The 18,763-nt window shown below is 48.3% G+C and overlaps 1 protein-coding gene across 50 annotated transcripts in view; it reads left to right on the plus strand.

Moving 5' to 3' along the window:
* The window catches only part of LOC134350964 (calcium/calmodulin-dependent protein kinase type II subunit beta), a 331,172-nt gene that overhangs the window by 249,996 nt on the left and 62,413 nt on the right, over positions 1-18,763 (plus strand). For 23 of the 50 annotated variants that reach the window (XM_063056859.1, XM_063056841.1, XM_063056869.1 and 20 more), the window contains one exon: positions 14,623-14,655. The exons of the other annotated variants lie outside the window; for them this stretch is intronic. In XM_063056859.1, coding sequence (XP_062912929.1) covers positions 14,623-14,655 — 33 coding nt within the window. The remainder of the gene's footprint in view (positions 1-14,622; positions 14,656-18,763) is intronic. 50 annotated transcript variants of the gene reach the window in all.

The following is an 18,763-nucleotide window of genomic DNA, read 5'->3' on the forward strand; positions in this document are numbered from 1 at the left end:
CGATGGAGGGGAATAAACAGTCAACGTTTTGGACCGAGACTCTTCATCAGGAGTGGAAAGGAAGGAGGCAGAAGCCAGAATAAGTTTCTTCCCCTTCCCTCATGTTCCTGTTCTGGTTTCTGTCCCCTTCTTTCCAGTCCTCACAAAGGGTCTGGGTCGAAAGCGTCGACTGTTTATTTCTCTCCATTGATGTTGCCTAACCTCCTGAATTTCTCCAGCATTTTTGTGTGTGTTGCTTCTTCCAAGAACTGGGTATGTATCTCCAGGGTAAGTCCGTGCGTTTATAGAGTCCATATCTCTTCCCTCCCACACGTAAAAGCAACTCTCTGCTTTTATAGATCTTAATGTGATCCCTCATAATCTTTTCTGGGCCTGAGAGAACATTAGCACCTCTTTCGACAGAGCAGAATTCCTGTTTGCAAACAAAATAGTTGGTGAAAATCTGGGCAGAGATGAGCAGGAGGAAGTTTGGCCTCTTATTGTAGCTGTGGGTCACTGAGCCAAGGTCCCATTCAGAAACACTCCGTGATGGTTCTGGCTGACACTGAGATTTCTGTGTAGCTTTATGGGGCATGTGATGTGGTAATAAACCCCCCAACCTTGGAGGGAGAGCTATGAGCAACTAGTCACGTCCCAAGCATTGAGCAGGTGTTTGTACAAAGCTCTCTTTCAGCCTGAGCTTACACTGGCGGAGGTGGCATATCAATCTCTATCTTCCTGCAGTAGGTTAGTCATTAGGAAGTCCACACATTAGAGCAACATGAAGAAGTTAAATAATCATTTCTGAAAGATGCAAACTTTCAAGGAATTGAATTAATAAGCAGTTATTTTAGCTGCGTGACTGACAGTGGCAGAATTCACACCGCGGCCAATTTTAGCTTTGGTGTCTTTCGCGAGATCCGTAGGATGCGCTGAGCAACAGCGACAGACTGGTGTAAATAGCTTTCCCAGCACCAGAGAGAGCCAAGTACCCAGTCAGAGGATGAGACATGAACAGTTTGTATAGTAACCACCCTTTCTTCTTTACGACACTGATGACCAGAAGCAGGGGAGTGGCAGAAAGCAAGCTCTTCAACATCCACGCACTGCTTTATTTGGAAAATAAACTTTGCTTATAATAAGAAATAGATACAAAATTAATAAACACAGTTCAGAACTTATTACGTTGTTAGTGTCATCTGTTCAGGACATTCAGTAGTGTTAACCTTTTTTAAAATGATAGCACCTTTGCCACTAAAGTGGCCCTTTCAGTGTTTGGGGGGCTACCCTGCCCATCTCAGCCCTCCACGTGCTGAAGTGGAAGGAGCCCAGATTGAGGTCCTTCCCTGCCAAAGCCTTTGTGACTGCACCCAACCTCAGTGCATCCCTCGACATGCACTGCTCCTGCAGCCTGGAGTTTGCCATTTGGCAGCCTTGCCTTACGGACATCTTATTGTGCTGGGAGAGCAGCTACTTTCGGGCAGAGCAAAGGGAATTTTTATCACTGAGCTGATGACTCTCCAGCGGCACTTGATATCTGCCTCGGCTTGTGACCCTGGGGGCAGCCCATCGATCAGAGAGTCCTCTAATACGGCGCAGCTCTGACCTTTGAAGAAGGAACAGTAGCCGACCCGCAACGTGACACCTAGAGAGCAAACTCTGACTTTAAACTGGATATTTGCAAAAAAGTTTTGAGTCCGCCCCGCCCCAGAAGTAATGTTGCATTCAAGAACGTCAAGTTTTAAGTCTTCTCATGATGGAAGCAATATTAATTGCAGAAAGTCATTAATCCAGTCTATTTATACAAGATGTTTAGTGCCTGTCATGGTCTTGGTGGAGCAATTAGCACAGCCCTTATAGACCAGGAGATTCTGTAGATGTTGGAAGTCATCAGCCACGCAAACAGAATGCTGGAGGAACTTGGCAGGACATGGAGCACCCACCCATATTTCCGCCGCACTGCGTCAGGGTCCCGATGAAAGGTCCTGGCTTGAGATGTCGGCTGTCTATCCCCCACTGTAGACGCTGCCTGGATTGCTGAGTCCCTTTAGCATTTTGGGCAGTGTCGCTCACAGCTGCATTAGTAGTAGTGAGGTGGATTTCTATTGGTAGCTCACACACAGAAAATGACAGCCAAGCTCCTAATTCTGGTGTGGACACAGTAGCTCCTGAGTACACAAAAAAACAAATAGGGTTTCCCCAACGTCCCGTGACACGGTGATGCGCAGAGTTCAACTGGAACCATAGTGCGCTAGCTCCCACTGCCATTTGTCACAGGTCAAAGTACTTCTCCCTCCATTATGTGATGCAGTCTTAAAAGTCCAAAATTTGCCCAATCACTGGCACTTATTGTGGTTTCAGGTAATGGTGGTGTGCTTAACTCTACCTTAGAGATGAGTGCCATTGATTGGGATGACATCAGCAGTGTTCGGTGTACTTGCGAGGGATGTGTCCTGAGCTTTGGGCACTGACTGACACAAGAGACTACTGACACTGTAAATCTGGAGCAACGTACAAGAGCGCTGAAGGAACTCAACAGCCAGGCGGTATCCATGGAGGGGAATGGGTAGTCAGGAGTTGGGGCCCAAAGTTTCGTCTGTCCACTTCCCTCCACAGATGCCACCTGACCCACTGACTTCCTTCAAGTATCGGGTACGGCTCGCCTGCACTGTATCAAGTACTTGTCATGCTGTTTGGTCGGCAATACTTCGTACTCCACAGCAGAGCTACGTTTTATTTTGGAACATGAGTTGGTATTTGGGTGGTAGTTCTAACGACCAGAATTTGGATATAAAATGAAGGTACTGAAAAGCACAGACGTGTGTTGCCTCTTACTGATGCAGCACCCGTAGTCAGCCCTGTGTGGTTCTTTAGGCCCAACAGATGTTGCCATGGCAACTGCTGGAAGAACTCGGTGGCTCGAGCAGCATCTGTGGGAGGAAAGGAATTGCCAGTGTTCCGGGTTGAAGCCCTGCATCGTCAGATGTTGCTGTGACTATATGAACAGGGATCTGCAGCGTCTCACCGGCAGGGGAGAGGCTGGTGGGACAGCAAACGCGAAAGGCGTTGCTGCTGTAGCCGAGAGACATGGCCGTTGCTGTCAATGCAGGAAATCCAAATCTAACATGATGTCTCTTCACAGTGGTTATTTATGGAAGGAGTGAAGAAGATTGGGTGGGAAATGCTCTTGCTGCTCTCTCTGAAAGCTAAATGGAGATAAAGTTCCCTGCTACAGTTTTCCTGAGTGTCTCACATTCCTGACCCCTATGCTGCCCTTTGTCCAGTCAGGTAGTGATATCTATCTATCTCTCTCTCTCTATCTCTCTCTCTCTCTCTCTCTCTCTGTCTCTGTCTCTCTCTCTCTCTCTCTCTCTCTCTGTCTGTCTCTCTCTCTCTCTCTCTGTCTCTCTCTCTCTCTCTCTCTGTCTGTCTCTCTCTCTCTCTCTCTCTCTCTCTCTCTCTCTTCTCTCTCCTTCCCCTACTCAAAATGAGACTGCTTGCTGTCCTCGCTTGTGATCCACCAGCTCAGAGAGACAGTATCAGATCGAGCCTCCCTGTCAGAATCTCACTCAGCTTTGTGGGAGTTGTGATTCCAGCACTCCTGTTTGCAGATTTTGAGATCATCAGTTTCACCGGCCTCAGAATTAAACAGCCAAGCAAACACAACATCCTGCCCGGGAAGCCAAAGTGCAGATGATGTAGTCCCCTCTGCAGTGCATGACTTCATTGTGTGCGAAGGGCTATTAATTTCAGTGACACCATTTTATTCACAGGTTTTCGTTCCAGCAAACACTGTGAACTTTCTCATATTTTGTGTGATGCAGATTTCTACTGTAACTTAAGGCTATCTGTTGTGATTGCTATGAGAGTATAGCCCTTCCCCGTTTCCTCTTTGCAAATGCTGGACTGGCCCAAGGCCCCTGCTCTGCGTTTATTGAGCCACCCACTCTCCACTTAGGTCCTGCGCCTTCTCTGAGTCAGAGTCCGTGGAGAATCCTCGGTGTGCTGTTCAGTCCCACTCTCCCCCTGTTCAGTCATTACTTAAAGGCCGCTGGGTTAACAGCCAGTGTTCTGGACTTTATATATAGTGTCATTGAGAGATAATAGCGTGGAAACAGGCCCTTTGGTCCACAGAATCCATGCTGGCCATCGGACAACCATTTATTCCAGGGGTGGCTTGTTTTAGATAGCAGAAGCTGGCATTACCAGAGAACCAATCCTCATGAAATGCAAAGGTGCTGGTTTCCATCACCCTCCAGACTTTTAGGCATAAGGTGAAGCACGTTGAACACTGCTTGTTTTTCAGAAATCTTGCATTCCCCAGCTTATTGACAAATGGCAGTAGTAACCTGGGTGTCTGGTTGCTGTTACCTTTTCATGGATTTTGTCTTTTTTCTCAAAAGAGCCGGAATGGTTTCTAATTAATTGTATGTGCTATTGAGAATATTTTCCAGAATATCTGTTTCTAGGGATTAATCCACTTGAGATGTCTGTTTCTCAGGATTTTTGCCTGCTTGCAGGGGTTGTGCTCTCTCAGTTTCCTCTGCACACTGCCTTTGAGTTGCTGTACATCTACAGACAGAGCAGTATGGCCACTAATTGGCAAATGCCTTAAGGGTGAAAAGTCACTTGCCTCTGCGTTGGGTCTTTTTAGCTGACAGCAGAGACATGCAGGGCAGTTGGGGGGGGGATTACTGCGGGTTTTAACCTCTGCAGTCAGTTCTGCGCACTGTGGAAGGCACGAGCAGAGGCGAGATGCTTCCCTGCAGACGACGGGAGGAGAGCCAGTAGCTCAGCTTGCAAAGGAAATTACAAAGAGGGCGTGCTAGGCAAGAATCAGATGGGGGACACTTCTGAATTCCCTGTGGATTAATCCCTGGATTTAAAGATGTGCAAAATACATGAATGACACTAATGCTTCGGTGACTGGTTTCAGAGAAGTATAACGTTAACACAAAACACAGCAGCAAACCCATATGGAAGCACAGAGAGAGTCATAAAGGTAGAGCAACGTCAGGTCCATCCTTGCATTGTGCATGAAACTTCTATCCTTTCCGTGAAAACCCTTATTTGAACAAATCCTTTGATCATCCATTTTGTTCTGAGAATTACTGTTTGTTTCTCGTTTGGCGTCGAGCGGGGTGGGCAGGAGGGAAGAAAGCCGTTATGAGCTTGGTATTGTTCACCTGTGTGGTAGGGGTTTCTACATTCTACCTAAAGTCTTGGTTTCTCTCTTGCTTCCTTTTGACAGCACTCTGCCCTGTCCAGTCCCCTTCTCCTTTGATTTCTTGTTTTGATTTGCTGATTGTCTAACCAGGCTGAGCTTCATTGTCCCATTGGTTGGTGGGATGTTGGGGATACCAAGTGGACATGCATTCTGGATCTAAAATTGGAGTTTCATCTTTGTATCCCAAAGCAGCACCTCAAGATCTACAGGGAAGTGCATCTTGCCATGACAGTACTTTAGCTAAGCACAGGCTTCTTTACAAATTATTGGCTTGCTCTGATGATACCTCTCTCTCTGGGGACTTTTACTCCAGGGTCGTTGGGCTGTGGTGTATTCTCTCTCCGCAAGATGGGGAGATGTGAGAATTGGCAGCGACAAGACAGCACAACCTTCAGTACCTTCCCCCAAAACGTGAAACAAAAATCTCCAGCAGTGGTCAGAGATCCACTTAACAATTCCCGGCAGAATGCCCATCAAGAAGCTAGTGAGAGTTGTCTGTTGGCTTAACGCAGCAGTCCCCTCTCCACCTTCTCCAGTCCCAGTCACGAGGCACGTCCTTCCCGCACTCTGCTCCTCAGGCACCCGGCCCAGCAGGGACAGGGGACTTTCCATCTCTGGGAGAAGCTGGGAGCATTCTCCTTGGACCACAGAAAGGCCAAAGGGAGATTTAGTTGAGGCATTCAAAGAAGAGAGGTTGGCCCATTGAATCAGAATCTGGTTTATTTTCGCTGACTTAAATGTTGTGAAATTTATTGCTTTGCTGCAGCAGGGCAGGGTCCCTCAAAGGAAGGAGATCTCGACAGGGTATAAATTGGAAAGGAGAGGTTTGCAGAGCTACAGAGGAAGGGAGTGGGAGTGATAGGAGAGCAAAGGGACGAGAATGATCAGTGGAGTCTCCGCCCGCGTTGCCTGGTCCTCCAATTCTTATTCTTCCCTGTTAGTTGAAGTGATTTTGTCGCTGTTCCTACCTGAAGTGCCACCAGTTTCTAAATAAATTTTAGCATTCTGGTCAGTTCAGTTGCAGTCCATTCCCGCAGCGAGGAAATGTATCAATACTGGAGCTTCCGATGTCACCAGGTAACACCTGATGGTTTCACCTTAGAAACCGTCACCTTGAAAGCGCAAGCCTGTTAGATCGCTGCTGTATTTCGTCGGTCCCACAAAGTAAAAAGTGCGTCGGATTGTGCCGGGCTGGTACATCAACCCGTTATGGCAGCTGCCAGAAAGAGCTCTATACCAGCTCCTGTTCTCCAGTCCTTTTCCCATTACAATTCTCATAGAGTCATAGAACACTACAGCACAGGAACAGGCCCTTCAGCTCATCTAGTCCAGGCCAAACTATTTATCTGTGTAGCCCCATCGACCATAGCCCTCCATACTCCTCCCTCCCATACATGGACCAATCCAAATTTCTCCTCAGTGTTGAAGTTGAACCTGCACCTATCATTAGCGTTGGCAGTCTCACCACCTTCTGAGTGAAGAAATTCCCCCTCATGTTCCCCTTAAGCATTTCACCTTTCACCCTTAACCCATGATTTCTGGTTCTAGTATCTCCCAACCTCAGTGAGAAAAGCGTGCTTGCATTTACCCCATCGCTACCTCCCATAACTGTGTACATCTCTGTTCCCAGCCGAGGTGGGGGGGTGGGGCAGGGTCCGCAGACCCCTTGGTTAATGGTGAGAGTCCATGGCATTAAAAAGGTTGGAAGTTCTGCTCCAGGGAATAAAGTCCTAAGGTGCTCGACCTTTCCCTATAACTTGGGTCCTCAAGTCCTGGCAACATTCTTGTGAATTTTCTCTGAACTCTTCCATTCTTATTGACATCTTTCCGGTGGGTAGGTGACCAGAACTACACTCAGTGTCTAAGTATTTATCAGCCTCTCCCCTTGTGGACCAAGTCTCCTGATGGTACTCACTCGTTGAGCCTGTAGCTCCGCATCCATACTGTCTGGCCAGATCTGACAAGTGAGACACTGTCAGCTGGCGATCTTGTTGACCCCTGACCTTCATAGTTTATCTACAGGAATTGTGGGATGCGGGGCAAGTACCACCTACATTCATAACCCTTCTCTCCCCCGCCCCCCCCCGCCCCACCATGGGTGGCAGCAAAGATTTATTGAGGGAGGTAAGAAAAACAGACTGGATTATGAGCGCAGACACGAGGAAATCTGCAGATGCTGGAAATTCAAGCAACACACACACAAAAAATGCTGGTGAACACAGCATCTATAGGAAGAGGTACAGTCGACATTTCGGGCTGAGACCCTTCGTTAGTCCTGATGAAGGGTCCCAGCCCAAAACATCGACTGTGCCTCTTCCTTTAGATGCTGCCTGGCCTGCTGCGTTCACCAGCATTTTTTGTGTGTGGTTCTTGGATTATGAGGGAAGATTAAGTGAGCTAGGGCTTTTCTATTTGGAGTGAAGGAGGGTGAGAGGTGACTCGATAGCAGTGTGTAAAATAATGGGGCACATATCAAATGCCTTTTTCCTGGGGAGGTCAGTGGGGGTATAATTTTAAGGTGATTGGAGGAAAGTATAGGGGAGATATCAGAGGTAGATCTTTTTTACTCAGAGGATAACGGGTGCATGGAACACACTGCCAGGGATGGTGGCAGAGGCAGGTGCATGAGGGTCTTAAGCCCAGGGATCTGAAATGCAGTTGGATACTCTGCCTTTCAGCCCCTGGAGTCCAGGTAAATATCGACACTGCAGGCTCTCCGTCCTTAATGCTCCAGGTGTCGTCTGGCCAGATCTTCGTACAGCCAGGGCTTTTTGGACTCTGTAGTATTTGAGTTGTAATGGCCAGTATTCTTGACCAAAAAAAAAAGCACAGGATCTTAAACACAAAGACAATAATTTTAACATGGATTCGCCGGGGCACTGTGAGTCAAAATAAAACAGTAGATGTAGCCGTAGTGGGCCTTTGGAATTTGAAGTTGGATAGGATACTAGCGGCAGAGTTTTTGATGAGGTGACGTGGTCCAGGCATGAAGGAGAAGCTAGGGAAGGGAGCATTATTAGAGTGGTGGTATCCAAGGGCAATAAAGGTGTGCCTTGTGAGCAGAAGGTGATACCAGGGCTGGTCAGAATGCTGCCGTGAAGCACGGTGTAGACTGGAAGAGCTGCAGTCTAGATTAGTGGTGACTGTGCGGGGAAAAGGTTCTATCAGAGGATTGGTTTAAAGGGGGGTGCTGCTGGAGATGTATGTGGTGGTTCTGTTGATAGAGGGTGTATGTGGGTGGCCCTGGTGATGGGGAGTGTAAAGATAGAAAGATCAGCTTACAGTAAAGCTGGATCCCAGATGTACGCTCTGTCTAGCTCAGACTTAAGGTTGGCCAGGGAGTTGATGGTATTGAACTGTAGAGGTTGCAGCTTTGCCCGCATTGGGTCAGAGGTTGGTGAGGCGTCAGGCCGGGTGCTGTGGAGGTGTTTCTTACCCTTAGAATACAAGTAACCCTGTAGGTGCTGGAATCTGAGATGAGAACTGAAATGCTGGAAGAACTCGGCCAGTCAGGCAACATCTGCGGAAGGAGAAACCAGTTCACATTTTGGATCAGTCGCTCTTCCCTCAGTTCTAAGAGAGGGCCTCTGACTCAGAACATTAGCTGGGTTTGCTTTCCACAGGTGACTGGCAGAGTGATTGCTGTTGTTACTTCAGACCCCTGTCCACAGCCAGCATCCCTTCTTCCTCACGACCCCTCTGGCACCCCTGCCTATGTAACCTGTATACACAGAACTTGTTTCAGTGGCCCAGAGCGCTGACGACTCCAGTTGTGACCAGGAATCTGGCTCAGTAGGAGACCCTGCTTCTAAACGTCTTTGACAGCTGGTGAAGTCCCATCCCAGATGTTCTACATTTGAGAGAGTTTTAACTGTTTCCATATTCAGAGCTTAAAACGTGAATGTGACATAAATCATGTAAATTAGTAAAAGCTATCTCCTGAATCTAAAACTATATAAAGACTTAAAAGCATTAAACTGAAGTGAAGTAACAGTCAAGGCCTGCCTTCCCCCTTTGCCTCCTGATCCATGGCTGTTCCATTCCCAGATGGGAGCCTCTACTGAGAGATGAATGCTGGGAAGCTGAGCAAGACTGGCCCCCGTGTCTGGAGAGGGCTGTTGAGCCTGGAGTTCAACAGGGCCTCTGCGTTTAACGGCTCAGTTGAAAAAAAGGTCCACTCTTGACAAACTGTTTGAACACCAGCGTCAGCCCGTGTCACACCTGGTGTCGGGTAGAGGGCGTGATGGACCAGAGTGAAGAGAGGCACTGGTCAAGGTGGTTCTGGAGGTCGAGGGGATTTGGCCTACTTGGAAACTGAGGAATTGGAGAAGTGGATTGGGAAGACAAGGATTTTGGGAATCCAGAGGTTTTTGCAGATGTGGGAAGAGAAGTGCATGGCAGGTGATTCTTGTGCAGTGCCAGAATGGACAACAGTGAGAGGGCCCTGATTGGGGTTTCAGTGTAGAATGGTCGTGACATCTGTGTGGGAACCTGTATATAGACATGTATGTAGGTTGGAGCAGTGCCCATATCACCTAACCTGTATATAGATCGGAAACAGTATGGAACCGTGCCCCACATCACCTAACCTGTATATAGATCGGAAGCAGTACAGAGCAGTGCCCATGTCACCTAACCTGTATATAGATGGGAAACAGTATGGAACAGTGCGCCATATCACCTAACCTGTATGTAGACCAGAAACAGTATGGAACAGTGCGCCATATCACCTAACCTGTATGTAGACCAGAAACAGTATGGAGCAGTGCCCATGTCACCTAACCTGTATGTAGACCAGAAACAGAATGGAGCAGTGCCCATGTCACCTAACCTGTATATAGATGGGAAACAGTATGGAACAGTGCGCCATATCACCTAACCTGTATGTAGACCAGAAACAGTATGGAACAGTGCGCCATATCACCTAACCTGTATGTAGACCAGAAACAGTATGGAACAGTGCCCATGTCACCTAACCTGTATATAGATGGGAAACAGTATGGAACAGTGCGCCATATCACCTAACCTGTATGTAGACCAGAAACAGTATGGAACAGTGCGCCATATCACCTAACCTGTATGTAGACCAGAAACAGTATGGAGCAGTGCCCATGTCACCTAACCTGTATGTAGACCAGAAACAGAATGGAGCAGTGCCCATGTCACCTAACCTGTATATAGATGGGAAACAGTATGGAACAGTGCGCCATATCACCTAACCTGTATGTAGACCAGAAACAGTATGGAGCAGTGCCCATGTCACCTAACCTGTATGTAGACCAGAAACAGTATGGAGCAGTGCCCATGTCACCTAACCTGTATGTAGACCAGAAACAATATGGAACAGTTCCCCACATCACCTAACCTGTCACCAAATACAGAGCCAGCACCATTTTCTAGATCCCATGATTTTTCTTCCCCCACCCTGAGTGTCGCAGGCAGTATCCTACTATGGGTGGGGGGGCAGGAACTCAGACACCCTGGACCTGTGTGAGTGGGGTGGGGGGGCAGCGATGGGATCACTTTGCTGAACTGTGCAGCTTTTGTTTCATTACATTCCTTTCCTTTTGCATTCAGTTTTATGGGCAAAGCCAGCAATTGTTCCCCGCCCCTAATTTCCCATTGCAAAGGTGGAGGTGAGCTGCCTTCTAAAACTCCAGAAGTTCTCAGGTGCTAGTATTCCCAAAGTGTCCAAATATGATTGAAAAACTCATTACAACTTTCCTAAGCCAACAAGCTTTTTCTGTTGCCATTCTCGCATCTCTCTCCATGAAGTATGACCTAACACAGATACAATAATATGCAGGGAGTAGGAAAGATTTCCCTATTCTTCATCGGTCTTTAGCCCTTCCCCTAATTCTGCACCCACTGAGGCTGCCAGGAGGCAGATTCTGGTCCTGAATGCCACTACCGTGTGACATTCCACTCTGACACTCAACTCTTGCCCTGTCACGAGAGTGGGACCTCAGCTCTCAGTCCCTTCTCAATCACAGTGTAAAACCACTGAATTCGGGAGATCCAGTAATCTAATACTTCACGATATTTATTTCAAGAACTCGACCTCTTTTAGGTGAAAGTTAGATCTCCCATGTTTTGATTTCTCCTATCCTTGGTGTGAAGGTTAGCTGGGTGGAGAAAGTGTACAAGTGTGTTCCAGGTACAATCAGACGAAGCCCTCGTCCTTTCTGTCAGTGACTCAGTATGCAAGACCAGACCTGTGAACTTGGGTCATAAATTTCCGCAAAATTGCCCTGTGACATCTCAGGCTCAGATCCTTTGCTCACTCAAACGGGAAAGGAGTTTCTTCTGATGGGGTGAGGGTGTATTTTGGCCCAGATTCACTTCCAGTAGTAGATTGAATAAACCTTGTTTCGACACAACTCAGTGTGAATACAGCTGTAAAAAAAAAAAAAAAAAAATTATATCCAGTTTTATTTCAAGATGTAAAAGTCTGAAATGTGTACAGAAAAACTGGGTTGTTAAATTGGGGATGGGGAGTTGATGTTGGAGAGCTCATCACCATGGTTACCCTGTCCTGTCAGCAGCTCGGGACTGTCTAACGTTCCAATCTACTGGTGCTGAGTGTGTGAGGGGCAGCTGCTGGGCCTTGTGAGGAAGAGGGTCCCATCTGTAAGGCCAGCAGGGTGGTTGGGCTAGGAAGAGGACCAATCATACATCTCATTTGATTTTTATTTCGAGATACAGCACGGTAACAGGCCCTTCAGGTCCAGCAAGCCCAAGTGGTCCAGTTATACACCCCTGTGACCAATTAACCAACCTGCCCGCACATCTTTGGAATGTGGGAGAAAACCAGAGCACCCGGAGGAAACCCTCACGGTCCTTATGGACAGTGACGGAACTGAGCAGGGCCACTGGCACTGCAGTAGTGTTACCCTAACCGCTATGCTGTGTTGCTGCCCAGATGCTGAGCCGCCTGCAACAGCATCACCACAATCTTTCTTCCCCACCCTGACAGCCTCGGGCAGCGTGCCTCTGTGTGGGGAGAGCAGACTCCCTGGACTTGTGCAAGCAGGTCGTCACCTCAACCCCAGGCCTTGCCGACTTGCTCAGATTGTCATCCTCCCGTTTTAAAGCATTACGTTTCAGTGATAAATTAGGCCTCAGATTCCTTTGTCGTACAAGCCCAGCTACAAATAATGGACCACTGAAGGAGATAAATGGGTTGGGATGTTAACAACATTGAAATGATGAAGTTCAGATGATTTAAAAGCTTCCTCTAAGGCTTCTGAACGTCTGCTTTTGAACTTCTTTCATTTGAACTGCAAATGGAGAATGTTCAAAGACCACATCAATGTAGATCTGAAGTACTGTCACTGGGATGCAAAAGAGAAAATGATGTGTTCTATCACCGCTGCCACACTAGTTGGTGAGACCAGATTAATGGGGAAACATATTAAATAACATTGAGGAAGAAGGACAGGAGAGGTGTAAATCTCTGAACTTTAGTAAGGGTGGATTGTAGTGAGAACTGGGCCATGCACCCAAGGCCCTGGGGAACTGCTCATCTCACTCGCCAGGGCAGGGGGAAAGTTGTGCTGCATGTTCTGCTTTGCATGTTCCTCAGGCTGGTGCTGGGGCAGAAGGATTGGCGGCTGGCCAAAGCAGGACAACCCCAGCAATGAACATGCCACCCTGTTGCTCCCAGAGAGGCCGCTTGACAGACCCACGAAATGTTGTCCACACGGGCTTCACAGCCAGGGATAGGATGGCACAATGGCAATCGGAAAGGGAAGCAAAATGTCACATTTTTAACCAAAAAAAAAAGTATCATCAATGGTCCCACTTAAGAATGAGCATGAAGTGTGGTTGGGGAGTGGGCGAAAAGGAAGGATTTAAATATGATTCAGTGATGTCTTACATAAAATGCATGATTGAAGCAAGCTCAACTAATGTCGTACTTTACTCCAAAGTGTATGCATGTTCACAACCCTCCCTTTGAGCATTCTACCCAGTACGGAGCCACCCTTTCACCAGCACAAACAGCCTCTCGGTGGCGGCTAAGGGGCAGCCACCCCATTTTAAATTGGTGTCACAGATTTGCTCTGCCTCTGTGACGACTCTCTTTGCAATGCCACCTGCCCAGGTTTGTGCAGGCCATTGAATCTTTATCAAAATGAGGTTTACACGAAGGTGTTGTTTCCTACTTGGCCTTGCTGCCTAGATTCGAACAAAACCTTTCAGCAATCCAGCTCCCAGGTCTGATTGATTTTGGAACCATTGGGCTGATGAAAGGGTGGAAAAGGCGAGTTTGTTTTTTGGTTCTGTTCTTTGGTTTAATATAATTGATGCTATGAAGCTGCAGCATCCTTTTCACTGTTAACCTCGAACCGTTTGTACATTGCTGCGCCACAGACACCCTGAATATCGTGGCAAGTGATCCAAATTACGGGACTGAATAGTCCCACGGGAGCAAGAAATTTTTTAAGAAGAGATCAGTGCGGGCAGGCGCTACATTCGCACTTTTTTTCACCTCCCCGAGGAAATTGAGGTCCTCCACCTGCTCCTACTGGCACCTAGTGGCCTTCGGGAAGACATCATCCAATTAGCAGAGCATTCCCAAACTTTCAGGCAAAGAACAGAATGCTTCCCCGTTAAACGGAGAGGCTAGCACCAAGTTAACATTGACAGTGAGTCTGGCTGACCAAACTAGCCTCAGTCCATTCAACCCTACTTTTATTTTTGGCCACACTTATTTTTTTATTACCCCTTAATCCCATTTCCATTGTGTCTTTGTTCTCGGACATCCTCCACAGCCCTGAGCTGGCCTTCAGTATTTAGTCTTGTCTATGAACGCACTTTGGTGCCATTCTTGCCACAGATGGACTTGGCATGGTCCAGCCACCCAGTGCGCCCTGCAGGGTGGTTTGTTCAGCTTGTTGCCCCCCCCCCCACTATCATCTTCTCCTTCCCTCGTGAGTTAGTAACTCCATCATCTCCCATCTCGAGGCAAGTCCAAGAGGACAAGCCTTCAGAGAAAATATGGCATCCCATCTCCCAAGGGAAGACATTAGATCTATAAATGTCAGCATGCCAGATCCATTCATGCAAAGTTGTGGTGGGGGAGGAGGAGGAGAGGGACGATCACTAAAGCAAACAGGGATTGGAGAAATCTGAGAACTCAGGCTGAACATTCGACATGAAAAGAGAACCCGTCAGAATGGGATACTGCAGCTTTGATTCTTTGCTCGTTATATGATTTGCACTTTTTTCAGGATTCCAAGACATTTTATGTTCTTGACAATGTCCTTTTTTTAAAAAAAAATACACTGACCCTAAGAATTAGTCTTTAGGATTGTGTACCTCATCGGGACCTGGTGTTAGCAAATCTGCCACATCTGCAACAAATCACCATTTCTTGTTTTCTTTCCTTTTTCTCGTATTGGGTCTCTATTCAGAAAAGGAAGTCAAGTTCCAGTGTTCAATTAATGGTGAGGACCCTTTTGAAATTTCAAATTCACTTCACGTTAATCTTATTTATTCTCTTCCCCACTCTCTTCTCTGCCAGGAGATGACAGCGTCATCTGTGTGTGTTCACAGCTTTTCATTACTTAAATCCCCATCAGAACAGAAAGTCTGAGAGCTGTGCATGTTGACAGCGGTTAGAACTTCATCTCGATAAATAGCATTGAACCTCCCTTCTAATGCCTCCTTCCCTCTCTCTCTTTCTCGCTTGCTTTGCTCTCCTCCATTTTGTTCTCCTTGCAAGGTTCAATGACGTGTTTTCTGGAGCACTTTCTAATGAATGTGAAACTAGTTAATTAATCCAGTTGTTTGCCAATAACAAAACGAGGCCGGGCATTTTGATTGGAGCCTCTGCACGGTGTGTTGATGTATTAACATTTGGTTTCAGTTGTGTGTCTGTACTGCTGGGAATGAACAAGGAGAAACACAAAAGAGAGAGGTGTCTAGTGTGTACGACTGCCATGGAAACACTCCCCATTTAGAATTTGAATTGAAGCATCAAAACCCCTACAAAAACATTATACTGAACACAGTTCTAATTTCTCACGAATATTTGTCAAACCTCTCACTCCCCAGTAAATGATAAAGAAAGCACATTTACTGAGTGTTCTTCAGGACTTCCTAACCCGCCAAAGGGCCATCTCTGAAACCTCTCCATTGTTCTGCCAGCCAGTTTGTGCACAGCAAGCCCCCATAGACAGCAGGTATTGCTGATGCTTGTGGAGGGGAGGTTGTAGGTCAGGGCACTCCACGCGCTGTCAGTGTACAGACTTGCGTCAGCAGAGGTGTAGCGGATAGAGATGTTATTTCATGTCTCCAGGAACCTGCGTTCAATTCTGGGCTTGGGTACTGTCTGAGGAGTTTGCAGGCTCTCCTTCTGGTTGTACGTGTTTCTTCCCCCCCACCCCCCCCCCCGGATGCCCTGGTCTACTCCCATTCTCCAGTGACGTGCTGCTGGGTTTTTTGCCCTCTTGTTGTAGAGGTCACAGGCAAAAAAACTGGCCAGGGGTTAATGATAAAGCAGAAGTGTGATCACCATTCAGGGAGCTGATGGGTTGAATGGTCTGATTCTGTATAATGAGGGGGACAGTGGTTAGCTGAAGGGGTTAACGGAATGCAAAGGTGTTTAAGGTTGCCTTGTGGAACCCTGCGCGTCTTGTTCAGAACAGGTCTTGGTGTTCAGCCTTTGCTCAGTGTAGTCGCAGTTCTCGGTAATAAAATGCGAAGAGCTTCAAAATCGGGTTTATTCTCGCTGACATGTTGTGGAATTTGTTGTTCTGTGGCAACAGTGCAATCCATGACATGAAAAATTACTGTAAAGTACAATGAAAAATGAAGAATGCAAAAGAGGAACAGTGAGGTAGTTCTTGGGTACGTGGACCATTCAGAAATCCGCTGGCAGACAGATACAGAATTCTCTCCACGCTACGCCTGTAGAAACTTTCGAGAGTCTTTGATGACGCACCGAATCTCCCCAGACCCCTAATGAAGTAGGGCTGCTGGCGTGCCTTCCTTGTGATTGTATTAATATGATTGGCCAGGATGGATCCTCTGACGCCCCAGGAACTTGAAACTGCTCCCCCTTTCCAGCACTGACCCCCCCCCCCCATGAGGACTGGTGTGCACCCTGCCAACTTCCCCTCCCTGAAGTCCACAATCAGTTCCTTGGCTTTGCTGACATCGAAGGCAAGGGTTCGTTGTGACGCCACTCAATCAGCTGCTCTGTCGCACTGCTGCGCGCCTCCTCACCATCAGAGCTTCACGAGAACCTCGGCAAACAAAATCCGGAACAAGTTCAGTTAAGGCGTGCCAAACAAGGAAGGTTTAAAGAGGCCAAGATAGAGACTGGTAGAGCTGCACGACACAGAAACAGTCCCTTCGGCCCGTCCCAGCCATGATGACCCCCCTCCCTCCCAGGCTACCCAGCTGAGCTAGATGCCAAACTGAGAGAGAGGGTCTTGTGTTTATAGTTGAACAGCTGAAGGCATGGCTACTGGTGCTGGAGCAGTTGAAGTCAGGGCTGCACTGGTGCTGGGCCTGACCGGGTGCAGAGCCAGGGCTGAAAGGCTGGACAGTGGGCTGAGCATCTGGCGGTCAGGTCAAAGAGCGCCTTTGATGCATGAGTCGGACTTTGGAAGAGTCGTGCTATACCAGCCTGAGCAGTGCTTCCGATTGCGGATTGAGGATTGGATCTTCCGGGACTTGTGAGGTCGTGTTGGACGCCACGCGGTGCAGGGGGCCGCTGTTTCTATCGTCAGGCCCAACAGATCACCGGGACTGCCAGGGGGCGCACACTGAACCAGCATCCTTTGCCCCGTCCATGCCTACCCCCTCCACCCTTCAAGAGGCCTCCTTTGCTGAGAGTCCACAGCCTCTCACTGGCCACATTGCAGCCACTGGGGGTGGGGGGGCATGCTCTACATGGAGGATAGGCAAAGGTGCATGGAAGGTGAGCACTATGGGGCGGCGGGGGCGGGGTGACTGGACAAGGGTGAGATTGTGACATTGTAGGCTTTATTTGAGATGCCTTTTACCTTCACGGTGTGATAAAGTGGGTGTAAAGTGAGGGCCTGTGTGCAGATACAGTAAGTTGGTTTATTAGTGTCACGTATACCAAGGTCACTAGAAACTCAGTTTTGCATGCCACCTGTAAGGATCATTTCATCGCAACAGTGCATTGAGGCAGTACAAGGGAAAGCAATAACAGAACGCAGAATAAAGTGTGACAGTTACAGAGAAAGTGCAGTGCGGGCAGACAATAAGGCGCCAGGGCCACAGTGAGGTAGATTGTGAGGTCAATGAGTCCATCTTACTGTACTACCACCTCTCACCTTCCAACCAGTACTCCTTTCCCTGACCCACCTTCCGATTCTGACTTCATCCCCCTTCCTTTCCAGTCCTGATGAAGGATCCCGGCCCGAAACACCGACTCGTTAATTCCTCTCCATAGATGCTGCCTGACCTCCAGTGTTTTGTGTGTGCTGCTCTTTGTACTAAGAGCCTGTTTAATAGACTCACAATCTTATCAACAACTGTTTGATTTGTCTAGATGTCACTGGCAAGATTGGTATTTCTTGCCCTAGCTGCCCTTGAGTAGTGGTGAGTGTTGCCTTGAACCGCTGCTCCCTCTAAGTGCCGGTTAAGGAGTTGCAAGCGTGGAGTTCTCCTCGGATGCCTGAGCAGGAGGCGTCTTTCTCAGTTGCTCCTTCCTCCTGCCCCGCTCCTGCTGACACAGGCTCAGCCCTCAGGACGCTGAGGCCCTGCAGTGGGCGGAGGACCACCTGGGTCCGACCGCCTGCTCGGTCCAGGCAGCACAAACACTCTATAGGACCCCCACACTCCGTGCCACTGGAAGCCAGCCTTCTCAACCCAGATGTCGTCGTTTGATTTGCTGGATGGCACAGTGCACTGGCTGGCGTCTGTGATGCCACTGGCTGCACCCGCACATAACTCCACTGGCTGTGTGACCAGGGAGCGGAGCCCCTGCCATATCCAGTGGAGTTGTGTGTGTGCGGGCAGTCCATGTCACCCCATTTCATGGGTGTGTCTGCGAAGGTGAATGAAACGTCTGATGAACCCCAGTTCGGGGCAAGGTGCAGGGTGTTGAAAGTAACTCCAGAACCCCCGGAGAGAGATGGGTACTAACAGCCTTTGGCCATGGTTACCATGACAACCCTGGCAGCGTGCTGCTTTCCCTGATGAAGGGCCTGGGCCCGAAAAATCTCGACTCTTTATTCCTTTCCATAGATGCAGCCAGACCTGCTGAGTTCCTCCAGCACATCACTCTGGACTTCGAGCAACTGCAGAATCTCTTGCGTTTGTGCTCCTTGGCCTGCTGTGGAGCTGTGGCCGCAGCAAGCGGTGGACTTTCTAGGAGGACATCAGTAGTGGAGTACAGATATTTCACATGTTGATTCTACACCAGGGATTGCTGACTGAATGCCCTCAGTGGAGGGGGGCCTCAAGCTGAAAGTGCTCTGCCTTTCCTCTTCTTCTTTCTCTCCCACCATTCCGCTGTTTGACCAGTTCTTTGGGCCTGACCCTTGTTCTCCCAGTCCTGTGTGGTTTACCAGG

The sequence above is a fragment of the Mobula hypostoma genome, chromosome 8, assembly GCF_963921235.1.
Source record: "Mobula hypostoma chromosome 8, sMobHyp1.1, whole genome shotgun sequence".
Lineage (NCBI taxonomy): Eukaryota > Metazoa > Chordata > Chondrichthyes > Myliobatiformes > Myliobatidae > Mobula > Mobula hypostoma.